The sequence below is a fragment of the Dendrobates tinctorius genome, unplaced genomic scaffold (assembly GCF_039654945.1).
Source record: "Dendrobates tinctorius isolate UK_male_01 unplaced genomic scaffold, ASM3965494v1 ptg000203l, whole genome shotgun sequence".
NCBI classification, from domain to species: Eukaryota; Metazoa; Chordata; class Amphibia; order Anura; family Dendrobatidae; genus Dendrobates; species Dendrobates tinctorius.
In genome coordinates, this window is record NW_027361870.1 from 28217534 (window position 1) to 28232847 (window position 15314).

Below are 15314 nucleotides of genomic sequence, written 5' to 3' on the forward strand. Positions count from 1 at the left end.
AACTTTTTTATTTTTCCTCTGTTGGAGCTGTATGACGACTTGTGTTTTGCGGAACAAGATTACGTTTTCATAGATGCCATTTTTGTTTACATCAGTCTTTTTAATTGCGTTTTATTCCATTGTTTGTTCAGTGGTATGATGATAAAGCATAGTTTTTTTTATCTATTTTTTAACGGTGTTCACTGAAGGATTAACTAGTGGGATAGTTTTATAGGTCGGTTCGTTCCTGAAGCAGCGATACAAAATATGTTTTGTTTTTTTTACATAAATAAGTGTATTTATTGGATTGTTTCTTTTTTGTTCATTGTTATGATTTTTCTTAAATATTTTTGAATTTTTATTAATTTTTTTTTTTTTTTTTTTTTTTTAACCTTTTAACATCATCCCAGGATGGGACATGAACTGTTTACAGTGACAGATTGCTGGTCGGTCGGCTGCCTGAGGTCACCATGGAGATCACTGACAACACAATCACCCTGATTTGTGCCAATGGGAGCACAGAGGGAGCTCCCTCATGCTGTGATGCCCCGCAATATCGCTGTCACTATTGACAGCGGCATCACAGTGGTTAAACGCCCGCGATCGGTGCTAGCACCGATCGTGGACGTCGCTGCAGGGTGTCAGCTCTCACAGAGCTGACACCCACACTATTGCGGCGCTGCTCAGCATGAGCCGCACGATCACAGAGCGGTATCTATAAGGCGGTTTTTGCAAGAACGCAGCTCCCGCGGCACCTTATATATACGGCGCATGTTGGGAAGGGGTTAAGGAGGTATTCTCAAGTTAAACCCTATCCGTGGAATAGGGAATAAGTTTCCAATCATTGGGCGTCTCACTGCTGGAATCCCCACTGATTCCAAGTAACCAGGGCTCTGAAGAGCCCCATGTGAACAGAAGTATTGCCGATCATGAGCACTGTCGCTGAATTCCTTCTTATGGGACTGCCAATAACCAGTGCTCAGCCACCTCTGGTGGCCCTACTAACAGGCAATATATCTTCTTATGGCCTCTGACGGGCTCTTACAGGCAAGTATAATTTTTAGTTTACAGAAAAGTGCAACAAAACATGTTTAACTACACAGTCACGCTAAAAAAAAAAAGTGGCCGCCATAAAGCATATGTTTCTTCTTACACGTGAAGGCAAGGGGTGACTTACGCCTAAACATCAGCAAACATTGGAGTCTTCTGCCAGAGGAACAAGAAAATACTCAAGGTATAAATGTCCAACAAAGAGCCTTGAACGCAGATCCCTAATTGCAATAAAAGCTATTCATGCACCCATAGTGCATTGTTAACAAACCTGTGTCAGATGAGCTTTTTTTCACCATGTTCCCCAGGAAATACTCTTGAATATTAGCTTGCTGAAAAAGAAGAACAAAACATAAGTCTGCATGTAAACTTTACTTAATGAAAATATTATAGCTTAGCACAAAGCATTCTGTAGTCAGATTTTGCTCCTCTAATCACCCAGTAAAATAGATTACCGTATATATCTCTATTTGTGTTATGACCTCTCATATGGTTAAAAGTGGGTAGCAGGTACAGTGACTGAAAAACGACAATTCTGACAATTTTGTTCTTGCCATTTTCCATATGGGTCAATTCATTTCATATTTTCATAAATCTAACAATTATCCCCTTAATGACTAGAGGTATTTTTGGTTTTGCATTTTCATTTTATGCTCCCCTTCTTCCCAGAGCCGTAACTTGTTTTATTTTTTGGTCAAAATGGCCATGTGAGGGCTTGTTTTTTTGCAGGAATAGTTGTTCTTTTCACTGACACCATTGGTTTTACCATGTTGTGTGCTCGAAAACAGGGGAAAAAAATTCCAAGTGCGTTGAAATTGCAAAAAAATGTGCAATCCCACAGTTGTTTTTAGTTTTGTTATTTTTTTTTGACCATGTTCACTAAATGCTAAAACTCACCTGTCATTAGGATTCTCCAAGTCATTACAAGTTCATAGACACCAAACATGTCTAGGTTCTTTTTTATTTAAGTGGTGAAAAAAAGTTCCAAAAATCTGTAAAAAGAAAAAAAAAAATACTGCGCCATTTTCCTGCAGCGTCTCCATTTTTCGTGATCTCAGGTTGGGTGGGAGCTTTTTTTTTGTGCACCGAGCCGTTTTTAATATTACCATTTTGGTGCAGATACGATCTTTTGATCGCCCGTTATTGCATTTTAATTCAATGTTGCGGCGAACCAAAAAAACAATTCTGGAGTTTTGACTTTTTTTCTTGCTACGCCGTTTAGCAATCAGGTTAATTCTTTCTTTATATTGATAGACCGGGCGATTCTGAAAGCGACGATACCAAATATGTGTATGTTTGATTTTTTTTTTTTTATTGTATTATCTTGAATGGGGAAAAAGGGGGGTGATTTGAATTTTTATTTTTTGTTTAATATATTTGTTTATTTATTAAAAAAAAAAAAAAAAAAAAAAAATTAATACTTTTGGAATGCTTCAATAGCCTCCATTGGAGACTGGAAGTTGCCATAATCCATAGGGGAGGGCAATGAACGGGTAGTGTTTCCCATGATTGGCTGGTGCACATGAGGGGGGGGGCAGGGCTTCGAAAAAGTCGGGGACTAAATTTATGACATTTTTTGTGTGTCGGAAGAGGAGAGGAGCTGGGTTCTAATAGCATTACTAATGCTTCCGCAAATTGGATGAGAGATTGTAGAGAAAAAGGATAGTTCCTGTTTGGTCGAGGACCCAACTCCGTCTCCATCTTGAGGACGACATCAAGAGTCCAGTTGAGGAGGGGGTCACTAGGAAAAAAAAAAAAAAAAAAGTCTTCCTTCCCACACTCTCCCAGTCCCAGACGTTGCAGAAGACGGTGACAACCATGAGGTAGGAGGGTCCACTCTAAGAAGAGAACAGAGGAACAGGCAAGGATCAGCAGCCACAAACAGCTCTGATACATGCCTGACGTGTCAAGGGCTAAGGTCCTGCCCTGCAGACCAGATAGGGCACAGCACCACACTGTTCTCTGGGTCGCTTATTTTTTAGAAAACAGGGTGAGACGTTACACATTGTTAACGAGAAGAATTGGAAAAAAAACGAAATAATTAATATAACACAACAAGGTGACCTAAGGGAAAATGACAGCTCTGGAATCAGATCCAGGTCTGCCTCCTACTGACACTAAGCTAAAACTGGCGAGCTTTGTGCCAGACAGTGGGTGTATACTGCTGGGGTGCAGCTATTTTCTTTGCCTAGTGTCAGCCTCCTAGTGACAACAGCATACACCCATGGTTAACTGTGTTCCCAAAGAAGCGATAAAGAAATCAGACTGCACTTGGATAACATCACTGACCGACAGAATGGATAAGATAGGCGATTTTTTTCCCCTTCTCTATATCTGAGAAAATCAGATCATAGTCTGATCAGCATAATCGGACTGATTTTCTTGGAAGAGAGGAAAATGGTTATGTTACCTAATATGGGGCAATTAGCATCTGCCTCATGGGTTTGTTTTCCTCTGAAAAAACAGGATTTTTGGGTTGCTTACCGTAAAATCTGTTTCTCGGAGCCTTCATTGGGGGACACAGAGACCATGGGTGTACGCCGCTGCCACTAGGAGGCTGACACTATGCACAAAAAAAGGGTTAGCTCCTCCTCCGCAGTGTACACCCCACCGACCGGCAGGAAATTCCTCAGTTAGTGAGAAAGCAGTAGGAGAAGTAACAGAATAGATTGAAAAACAGGACAACTCAACTGTAAATAACCAACAAACATAAGAACCGGAGTTGCAGAACATGGGAGGGTGCTGTGTCCCCCAATGAAGGCTCCGAGAAACAGATTTTACGGTAAGCAACCCAAAAATCCTGTTTTCTCGTTCGCCTTATTGGGGGACACAGACCATGGGACGTCCCAAAGCAGTCCCTGGGGCGGGAAAGCAAACTTCCATCAGGCCTGCGGACTCACCACCGCTGCCTGCAGAATCCTTCCACCTAGGCTGGCATCCACCGAAGCGTAGGTGTGGACCTTGTAGAATTTCACAAATGTGTGAACCGATGACCAGGTTGCAGCTTTACAAGCTGCAGCGCGGAAGCTCTGTGGCGCACCGTCTAGGAGGTACCCACTGCCCGGGTAGAGTGAGCTCTAATTCCCGGAGGGGTCAATTGATGTATGACCCGGTAGGCCTCCAAAATTGCCGATCTGATCCAGCGAGCAATAGTAGCTTTGGAGGCCGGCTGACCTCTCTGCACCCTATCTGGAAGGATGAAGAGAGAGTCTGTCTTCCACAAAGAAGTCGTCCTAGCTAGGTAGACCTTCATCGCCCTGACCAAGTCCAGCTTGTTCAAGGAGCGGTCCCGAGGACGAGCTGGACCCGGACAAAAGGACGGGAGAACAGTATCCTCATTCAGGTGGAAAGTGGACAGCACTTTAAGAAGGAAAGTGGGCGGAGGCCGCAGAACTACCTTGTCCTAGAGGAGTACCAAGAAAGGAGAGCGGCAAGAGAGGGCCGCCAATTCCGACACGCGCCGGATGGAGGCGATGGCCACTAGGAAGGCTACTTTCCATGAAAGGAGGGATAGGGGAAAGTTCCCTGAGAGGTTCAAAGGGAGGACCTTGCAGAGCCTCAAGAACCAGATTAAGATCCCAAGGATCTACGGGCGCTCGGTACGGAGGAGCCGTATGAGCCACTCCTTGAAGGAAGGTTTTGACCTGAGGACGGGAGGCCAACGTCTTCTGAAATAAAATGGACAGCGCCGAAACTTGACCTTTTAAAGAGCTGAGGGCAAGGCCTGCATCACGCCCTGCCTGAAGAAACGCCAGGACAGAAGGGAGCGAAAAATGTATGGGCAGAATGTCGGTGGACTCGCACCAAGTGAAATAGGCCTTCCAGGTACGGTAATAAACTTTGGAAGACGATGGCTTTCTGGCCCGGATCATAGTATGAATAACTCGATCCGAAAAGCCTGATCGTTTCAAAACCTCGGTTTCAACAGCCACGCCGTTAAATTGAGTGGCCGAGAATTGGAGTGGCAAATCGGACCTTGAGACAGCAGATCTGCCCTGTCTGGAAGCTTCCAGGGGGCGTCCGCGAGAAGGTTGACGATGTCCGTGAACCAAGCCCTTCTGGGCCAATTCGGGGCGATGAGTGACTGGAATTCCTTCCGCCTTGATTTTCTTCAACAGCCTGGGAAGAAGAGGCAGAGGAGGGAATAGGTAGGGGAGCTTGAACTGCGACCAAGGAATGGCCAGAGCGCTGGCGCCCACTGCGAGAGGATCTCGAGCCCTGGATACAAACTTTCCTGTTGAGGCGAGAATCTAGCAGGTCTACGTCCGGGGTTCCCCAACGACGGCATAGCTGAAGAAATACCTCCGGACGTAGGGACCACTCTCCCGCCACTAGACCCTCGCGGCTGAGAAAATCGGCGGCCCAGTTGTCCACACCAGGAATGTGCACCGCGGATATTGCCGGGACTGAAAGCTCTGCCCAATGAAGAATCTTGGACACTTCTGCCAGGGCTGAGACACTCCGTGTCCCCCCTGGCGGTTGACATATGCCACCGCTGTGGTATTGTCTGTCTGAATCCGGATAGGCAGGCCCTTGAGAAGCCTCTCCCAGTGAACAAGAGACAGATAAATCGCTCGTATCTCGAGGACGTTGATCGGCAGAGCTGACTCCTGAATCGACCATCGACCCTGAACAGTGTGACTGCGGAACACTGCCCCCGGCCGAGGAGGCTGGCATCCGTTGTCACAATCTGCCAGTGAATGGGAAGGAATGGCCGTCCTAGGGAGATGAGAGGAGACATCAGCCACCAATTGAGGGACTGCTTGACCCGGTATGAAAGACGAAATGGGCGGTCCAGGGAAAGAACAGACCTGTTCCACCGAGACAGTATGGCGTGTTGGAGGGGTCTGGAGTGAAATTGGGCAAAGGGAACTGCCTCTGTCGCTGCCACCATCTTTCCCAGGACTTTCATGGTTGTCCGGAGAGATGGAAGTCGTAAGATATGCAGCGCTCGCACATCCCGCTGCAGGGAGCAAGTCTTTTCTTGTGGGAGAAAACCTTCGATAGACGATTGCCGAACAATAGACCCAGAAACACAAGACGTTGTGTCGGAAAAAGGCAGGACTTCCTTTTGTTGATGAGCCACCCGAAATTGGACAGGGTGTCGGGGACGATGGTAAGACTTTGGCGAGCTTGATGAAAGGATGGAGCTTCGATCAGAATGTCGTCGAGGTACGGAAAAAGAACGAGACCTTTGATTCTCAACAAGGCCATCAACGCTGCCATGATCTTCGTAAATACTCTGGGTGCGGTGGCGAGATCGAATGGCAGTGCAACGAATTGGTAATGTTCCTGGCGAATCGCAGGAATTTCTGATGGCCGGAGAATATGGGAACATGTAGATAGGCATCTTGAATGTCTATTTAACACATGAACTCCTGCGTCTCTATGGAAGCGATTACCGACCAGAGACTCCATTCGGAAATGACGCAGTCGGACTGTCTTGTTGAGTAACTTGAGGTCCAAGATGGGGCGAACTGTACCGCCTTTTTTCGGTACCACAAACAGGTTTGAGTAAAACCCTGTGAACCGTTCTGACTCGGGGACGGGCACGATCACTCCAGAAGTGAGGAGAGAGGCGATGGACGCAAAGAACCCCGGAACTAAGGCAGGATCTTTTGGAGGTTGGGACTCGAAGAAACGATCCCGGGGACGAGAAATGAACTCTATCTTGTAACCTGATGATACCACCTCCCTGACCCAAGCGTCCTCTACTGAGGCAAGCCAGCCGTCTCTGAAGAAAAGACGTCGACCTCCCAATTGGGAAGGACTCTGGGGGGTTCGTTGATAGTCATGCTGATGCGGACTGTCCAGATCTGGATCCGGAGGTTCTGCCCTGGGAGGAGTGAGATCGCCTGGAGGGAGTGGGTCTGAAAGACGCCTTTTTTCTATCCTGGCGTACCTGCTTTTTCTGTTGGTTAGAGAAGTTGTCTGCCGTATTGAAACGGTGGAATGTCCGAAAGGGCCGAAACTGACGTTTTAGCGGAGGTCTGCGAGGCTTGGACTGAGGGAGGAGGGAACTCGTGCCTCCAGTGGCGTCCTAAATAATCTGATCCATCTGGGATCCGAAGAGACGCGCTCCCTGAAAAGGCAGATTGGTAAGAGACTTATCTGAATTCAAATCCGCCTGCCAAGCCTTGAGCCAAATTGTACGTCAGATTGCCACAACTCTGCTTGACGCCTGAACTGCGCAAGACGCGACATCCAAGGAGGCAGAGAGCAGATAATCCCCTGCATGGGAGATCTGGTTGGCCAGTTCGGACAATTGCTCTGGTTGGGCCTTACCTAGGATGCCCCTGCAGAGATCCTCTGCCCAAGTGGCTATGGCCTTCGCTACCCAAGAGGAAGCGAAGGCTGGGCTTAGCACCGCCGCAGCCGCTTCGTATGCTTTGCTAAGGATTCTATAATCCTATCATTCGAATCCTTTAGTGACGCCACACCTGAAATCGGGAGGACCGTGCTGTTAGACAATCTGGACACGGGTGCGTCTACCGAGGGGGAAGCAGACCAGTTGTTGGTGAGCTCCTTGGCAAACGGGTACAGCACGCCGAGGCGCTTCCCTCTTTGAAGGCGCCTGGTCGGATTTTCTCTTTCCCTGGTAAGGATCTTGCCAAACTCAGAGTGGGAGGCGAAGACCCTGGAAGGTGTTTCTGCCCGTCTGAACGAAACCTCCTGTTCTGAGGATTTCGCAGGGGAGTCTGAGATTTCGAAGGTGTGGTTAATCGCAGCAATGAGGTTCTGTACCGTAACCTTCATGTCCGCGTCCAGCTCTAAGATCCCTTCCGATGACACATCCGAGAACGCTGCACCTGACTCGGGTCAGGAGGCACGGGAGGGCGACTGCTGGGAAGGACTATGTGGGGATGTGAGGCCAGGAGGGGATCCCGGCTGGTGATCCTGTCTGGACCTTTGCGGCTTCTGCTGGCTGGCTCAGATGGAGCTTCATGTGACCTGCTGGACCCTGCAGAAGTGTCCAGGGGCAACTTATCAAGGACGGCTACTATGGACTGAGACACCCTGGTGAGGCCTGCCACAGATTGTGAAAGAGACGAGGCCCAACCAGGAATGGGGGTTCGCTTTCACGTGGCGCAATAGGTGGCTCCTGTCCAGGCAGAGGGGTGGGGGCAGGCGGACGGCCACGCTCAGCCTTAGAGATAGGATAATGAAGGAGAAAAGAAGAAACCTGCGGAAATGCTGGAAGGTTGGGGGACAGAAGGCAGAGAAGGGTGTCAGTCTGCAGTTGCAGAGCTACTCACGATGCGGTGTCCCCAAAGGTGCTGATACACGGCTCGTCTGAAGATGCAGGGCCCCAGCAGAGGAGAACGTGGAATCCCTCTGTGTCCGGCTGACATGGTGATAAAATGGCGGCAGCCTGAGGGAACCAGGATAAACGCGCGCCTTCAAACGAAGAAGATGGGCGGAGCTAGCTGCTGAGGCAAAGAGGGTACCGCCCGCTGCCCACCGCAGGCTCTGAGAGGCGGTGGGTGGTCCTAGAACGGGCGGGAGAGAAGCCCGCCTATGAGAGAGAGCGGGGGGGCGTGGCCGCGACGTCAGAGAAGGCCCGAAATGAAGCCGGGGACTAAATTAATGGCGACGGCCGCCTGTCAGCGCGGGGCGGCGCGGAGGTCTCGCAGCGTCGCCGCGGCCACCTCCCCACCTATCACCTGGATCCCCTGCCGAAAGCCGAAGAAAGAAGGAGGTGGAGAAGCATAGAACAAGGCCCGCGCAACAGCCGGGGCCCGTACGAATGCGGCGGCCGCCGGGAGGCGCGGGCGGCGCAGAGACTCCACAGTACTCCCTCGGCGACCGCTCCCAAGAATCCTGAAACCGCCAGGGGGCTGCGTCTTGGACTGCATACTCACCTCTGTTTGCAATAAAGGTACCTGATATATCCCACGCTGTCTGCGTCTTTGTGGTATCCGCGCCTCATCCGACCGACAGGCTCTGGTAGGCGAGTGGGTGGGAGGCGGGGTGCGAGGACTCTCCTGATCGCTGGCACGCACCCGTGCTAAGCTGTGGTCCCGCCACTGAGAGCTATGAGGATACGGGGTGGCAGTACACGCCGTACTCATAGTCTCTTGTGGGAGTACAGTAGTGACCATTCACACTGTATCCCTCCGGAAACCTGAAAAGGAACGACGCACATCGAGGTAGATATGGGTCTAATGAAAGACCCGTGTCCACCTCCTACTGACACTAAGCTAAACTGAGGAATTTCCTGCCGGTCGGTGGGGTGTACACTGCGGAGGAGGAGCTAACCCTTTTTTTGTGCATAGTGTCAGCCTCCTAGTGGCAGCGGCGTACACCCATGGTCTCTGTGTCCCCCAATAAGGCGAACGAGAAAACATGTTAGGCTATAAATTGAATTCTATGGACTTATGTCTACTTTCAACCAGTTAAAATCTATGAAAACTATGAAAAAAAAAGAGCAAACATCTCAACATCAACTGTAAAGCGTAGACTGTGACAAACAGGCCTTTACGGACAAATTGCTGCAAATAAGCCACTAGTGAGGACCGCAAACTGGACATTAGATTAGCTGAAATCTGAACTGTGATTTCAGGAGTGAAAATTAAAGAGATTTTTGGTACCAACTGCCATATCTTTGCAAGATACAAAAAGTTGAACAGATGGTTTCTACATGTGTGGTGCCCACTATGAAGCATGGAAGGGGTGGTGTGGGGCTGCTATGCTGGTGACATGGTCAGTGATTTATTCCAAATTCAAGGCACACTTTCCCAGCATGGCTACTACAGTATTCTGTAACGACATGCCTCCCATCTGACTTGCACTTGTTGGGACCATCATGTGTGTTCTAACAGGACAATGGACCAAAACAAAACTCCTGGCTATGTGAGGGTTATAGGACTGAGTGGGATGGAATGCTGTGTCACAAGACATGGCCTCCTCAATCCACAGCCTTCAACCCAACTGAGGCGGTTTGGGATAAGTTCAACAGTGGAGCGAAGAACGAAGCATTCAAGAAGTGCTCAGCATTTCTGGGAACGCCTTCAAGGCTGTTGGAAGACATTCCAGGTAATGACTTGATGAAACTGCTTGAAAATGTCAAGAGGGCCGTTAAGCGGTCAGAGTAAAATAGGGGGAACTTTGAAGAATCCTAAGACTCAACACACTCTGGTTTATTTCACACGGGTTTCTTTACTCCTTGTTTTTGTGTGTGTTCCTTCGTGGATTTGCTGTCTTCAGTCTGAATCTACAATGTGCACATTCCAATAAGAACAAAGAAAACCACTGCATGAACAGGTGTGTCCACACTTAACAAGTACTGTATGAATTCTTCCTGCTTGCCGTCACCCAATGGGAACCAGTTTTCTTCCAGATGACTAAACTTGCCCTGTGGAGGATACAAAGGAGTAGGACTCGCTGCAGTTACGGTATAGTTATCACAGCACTCTCATTAGAAGCTGCGTGCCTGGATTATCACTGTGTGACCTGGACAGATACCAACACTGACACATGGCCTATTTTAGGAGTCCCACTGGATCATGGGTTGTACTTTATCAATGTAGTTTTTTTATTTCAAATCTTTTACATTTTCCTAAACATTACATGTTATTAGTAAAACACTAATAACTAATAATATGGGATGAGGTGCATTATCAAAAACTACTATGCTCCATGCAGATAACACATAACCGTAACTTACATACCATAACTAGAATGTAGACCAGCCCTGCATCCATCCACAATGTACATACCTGCCCCGCTTCTTTCTCCTCATGGTACTGCCGAATGTGTTTTCCATGGCAAACCTCATATGTCCAGTACGACTCAATCTAAAACAATTTGTAAAGGAACAATGAGTAAAATAAGCTTCTCTTGTTAAACATGAACATTAACTACTAGTCTTTTTGTAAAACCCTTTAAAAAAAAAAATAACCTACAATTCCAGAGAAGGAACTTAACAGTTTTAAAGAAAAGGGAAGAAGAATTTCTAATATACATTGTTCAGTAATCCATAAGTTTATTACAGTTTACATACTCAAGTAACTCAAAATAAAGTGGAGTATAAGGAAAGTACAATCATTTTCTTTATCTGTAATGTGTTTCGATCAAGTTCTAGCCAGATACTCCTTACCCACATAGCAGAGGTTTCCAATAAAGGCCCATGTAGACGGGCTAGTAATCAAGGAACGCATGATCCTGACTATCGGCCCATCTAAACATGCCGAGCAAAGCTCTCGTTTGTCGGGTGCAATGACTTTTAAACTGACTTACAAAGCTTCATTCATGGTAGCACATCATCTTGTGTAATCGGGATATGGTGCCGATAACATGTTACTCTATGCATTCAGAACAACTGCCACAATGATGTGCAATTGGCGGCCCAAGTCAAATTGACCATTAGAGGAAACCTCTCTCTTACGACTGTCATAGAAATCGGCCAGCTCTGGCTGTCTCACGGACAATGAACGGACCGCCATAGTGCCGGATTTACCCTGATGCTTTATTCACGTGGGAGGAAATGAGGAAGAACGAGGGAACTTTCTTAACTGTCGTAGTGATGGGTAGAACGCCCAGAGATCAGACATTTATCACCTATCCACTGGTTAAGTAATAAATGTCTGTGTTGGTAAGACCCCTTTAAAGAATAAATGCAAGTTACCCTGTATGAACAGCTGGTTTGCTTGAAGAGAGGATCTAAAAGTTCTCGAGGAGATGGTCCCTGATATTCGCCTTCTTCTTCCTGAAAATAACAATGACGATTGTTTAATAACTTATACAGTAACAATACCATGATCTTTATTCCCAGAAGTCGAATCAGAAGATTCCCTACCATATTTCATTTGTTGTATATAGAGGTCATTATGCCCTTTACACAAAATTAAAACTAAAACATAAAACAATATCATCGGCATACTGATCACTTCTGACAGCAGATCCTCTGCAGAAAGAGACGAGGAACGTAGCTGCCTGAAACTGACCCTTAAAGGGTTTCCGGCTAGGCACAACCTCTTTGTACGAGCCCTGTTAAGGCACAAGGACGTGTCATGTTCTATCAGGACCTCTAAACATATCGCCCATAATGTATGCCATACATTGTTAACACTGACTAGTAAGGAGGTTGTACATTTTTGTGGTTAATTTATTTGCTTTTACAACAAACAGCCCTAAATGAGTGTAACAATCATTTTTGCAATTGGGTTTCATTAACAATTTTCCACAAGACAGAGTTTGTAACTCTTATCTGTTGTTTTTTGTTTTACAAAGTTCCTCTCAGCTGACTTATGACCATAGGCCACAAAGATAAATGTGTAGGGTTAAAAAAAAAAAAAAAAAAAAAAACCCTGTAAAAAAAGTCAAACGGTATAAAATTGTCAATGAAACCAAATTGCAAACGTGTTTTTTAGCCTCAGATATATGAATTGAAGAAAAAATAAATATAAAATGTCCCCACACATGGACAACTCATTTAATTCCACTTTCAAAAACAACCTACATTATACTATGTTGTCACAATATTCTATGTGAGAATATCACTCTCTCTTCGAGCTGTAGGTTGCCAACATAAGGACTGTGTGTGACATGTATACCGCCTTAGAGGTGGTACTGCTGGCTAGGCATTAAACCGAAGTCTGATATTTAATGCCCGATTCCTTCTGCAGGTACAGTGCAGATTCCAGAATGATAACAGGTCAGTCAATGAGAATGGCCAGAAGTAGGTCTCGCATAAGATCCCAGTGTAAATGTCAAAATGTAGAAGTCTCTTAAAGGGAATCTGTCACCAGGTTTGGCAGATATAAGTTACGGCCACCGTCCTTCAGGGCTGATATACAGCATTCTATAATAATAATAAAAGTTATTTTTCTTCTCTTACAGGTCAGGTTGAGGGCAGATATACAGCATTTTAGGTGATGGCTTTAACTTATATTAGCCAAAACTGATGCAGGTTCCCTTTAAGTATCCTAGACAACTTAGAAATTAAATTTCTAAGATGTCTCATGTTCCTCAGGGGGGGGGGGGGGGGGGACACTGACAGTGAAGAACCCCTGGGCAGGACTTGGGTCCTGGTCCTCCTCTGACATGCACAGTCACCTTAGGCTAGTTTCACACTAGCGTTTATGCCACACAGCGCACGGCGCCGCTAAGCCCCGCCCCCTGCCGGCTCCCTGCCCGCCCCGTCCGGTCATCGTCGCCTACTATCGCACATGGACGCTTGCGATCTGCGCACCCTATCTTTAGCATAGGGTGCGCAGATCGTGCGCTGGCCGTGCGCTAGTAGGATTTTGGCATGCTCTGCGCACTTTTGAAGGTGCGCCGTGCGCGCCGAAATGCAACATGCTGCGTTCGGCGCACCTTCAAAAGTGCGCAGCGCACGCCAAAATCCTACTAGCGCACGATCTGCGCACCCTATGCTAAAGATAGGGTGCGCAGATCGCAAGCGTCCATGTGCGATAGTAGGCGGCGATGACCGGATGGGGCGGGCAGGAAGCCGGCAGGGGGCGGGGCTTAGTGGCGCCGTGAGCTGCGTCGAACGCTAGTGTGAAACTAGCCTTAGACACATATATAAAATACACATATTAATACATTATATTCACATTACATGTACATAGTACAGACATGTACACAAGCATATGCAAGAGACGTGTATATATACACGTCATAGACAGTGACATTTTTGTAATGCACTTGTTTAGATGATCAGAAGATTTTTGTTCTTGTTCATTCTTTTGTAGTTAGGTCACAACTTTATTTTTACGCACGCTTCACTGTACAAGGTCTTGTTTTTAATACAAGATGAGCTGTAATTTTTAGTGCCATTTTACAACTACATCGGTAAGCATTACATTTGTAGAAACTTGTCGGTTTAATGAAGAAGAAAACAATCACACCATTTATTAATGCCATTTACAGATCATCGCATATAATCTGTTCTCTGTATTGTATCGGTTGCTACAAAGACGGGGATATGAAATACGTCCATGCTATTTGCAGATAATAAAAACATACATCACAAAAGTGTATTTAAAAATGCGATTATTATAACTGTTCACCACCGATTTTTAGTAATTTTATAGGGAGAGAAAAAAATTGACTTATTTTACATACAGTACTTATACAGGTATGTAGATATGCACTGGTATGTAGCAAGATATCTCTATGCACCAATACAGTGGGTACCGAAAGTATTCAGACCCCTTTATTTTTTTCACTCTGTTTCATTGCAGCCATTTGGTAAATTTAAAAAAGTTCATTTTTTTCTCATTAATGTACACTCTGCGCCCCTTCTTGACTGAAAAAAAACAAATGTAGAAATTTTTGCAAATTTAATAAAAAAAAGAAAAACTGAAATATCACATGGTCATAAGTCCCTTGCTCAGTATTGAGTAGAAGCACCCTTTTGAGCTAGTACAGCCATGAGTCTTATTGGGAATGATGCAACAAGTTTTTCACACCTGGATTTGGGGATCCTCTGCCATTCTTCCTTGCAGATCCTCTCCTGTTCCGTCATGTTGGATGGTGAACGTTGGTGGACACCCATTTTGAAGTCTCTCCAGAGATGCTCAATTGGGCTTAGGTCAGGGCTCTGGCTGGGCCAGTCAAGAATGGTCACAGAGTTGTTCTGAAGCCACTGCTTTATTATTTAACTGTGTGCTTAGGGTCATTGTCTTGTTGGAAGGTGAACCTTCGGCCAAGTCTGAGTTCCAGAGCACTCTTGAAGAGGTTTTCATCCAGGATATCTCTGTAGTTGGCCGCATTCATGTTTCCTTCAATTGCAACCAGTCGTCCTGTCCCTACAGCTGAAAAACACCCCCATAGCATGATGCCACCACCACCATGTTTCACTGTTGGGATTGTATTGGGCAGGTGATGAGCAGTGCCTGGTTTTCTCCACCTATATCGCTTAGAACTTTTTGGTGATAATTCTATCTTCCTGTCATCAGACCAAAGAATCTTATTTCTCATAGTCTGGGAGTCCTTCATGTGTTTTTTAGCAAACTCTATGCGGGCTCTCTTATGTCTGGCACTGAGGAGAGGCTTCTGTCAGGCCACTCTTCCATAAAGGCCCGACTAGTGGAGGGCTGCAGTGATAGTTGACTTTGTGGAACTTTCTCCCATCTCCTACCGCATCTGTGGAGCTCAGCCACAGTGATCTTGGGGTTCGTCTTTATCTCTCTCACCAAGGCTCTTCTCCCACGATTGCTCAGTTTGGCTGGATGGCCAGGTCTAGGAAGACTTCTGGTGGTCCCAAACTGCTTCCATTTAAGGATTATGGAGGCCACTGTGCTCTTAGGAGCCTTGAGAACTGCAGAAATTCTTTT

The 15314-nt window shown here is 46.5% G+C and overlaps 1 protein-coding gene across 1 annotated transcript in view; it reads right to left on the reverse strand.

The window, feature by feature from the left end:
* The window catches only part of ERLEC1 (endoplasmic reticulum lectin 1), a 62441-nt gene that overhangs the window by 24816 nt on the left and 22311 nt on the right, over positions 1-15314 (reverse strand). The window contains exons 3-5 of the mRNA XM_073553941.1: positions 11657-11737; positions 10749-10826; positions 1301-1361 (exon numbers count right to left, since the gene is read on the reverse strand). Of these exons, the coding sequence (XP_073410042.1) occupies positions 1301-1361; positions 10749-10826; positions 11657-11737 (220 nt within the window). The remainder of the gene's footprint in view (positions 1-1300; positions 1362-10748; positions 10827-11656; positions 11738-15314) is intronic.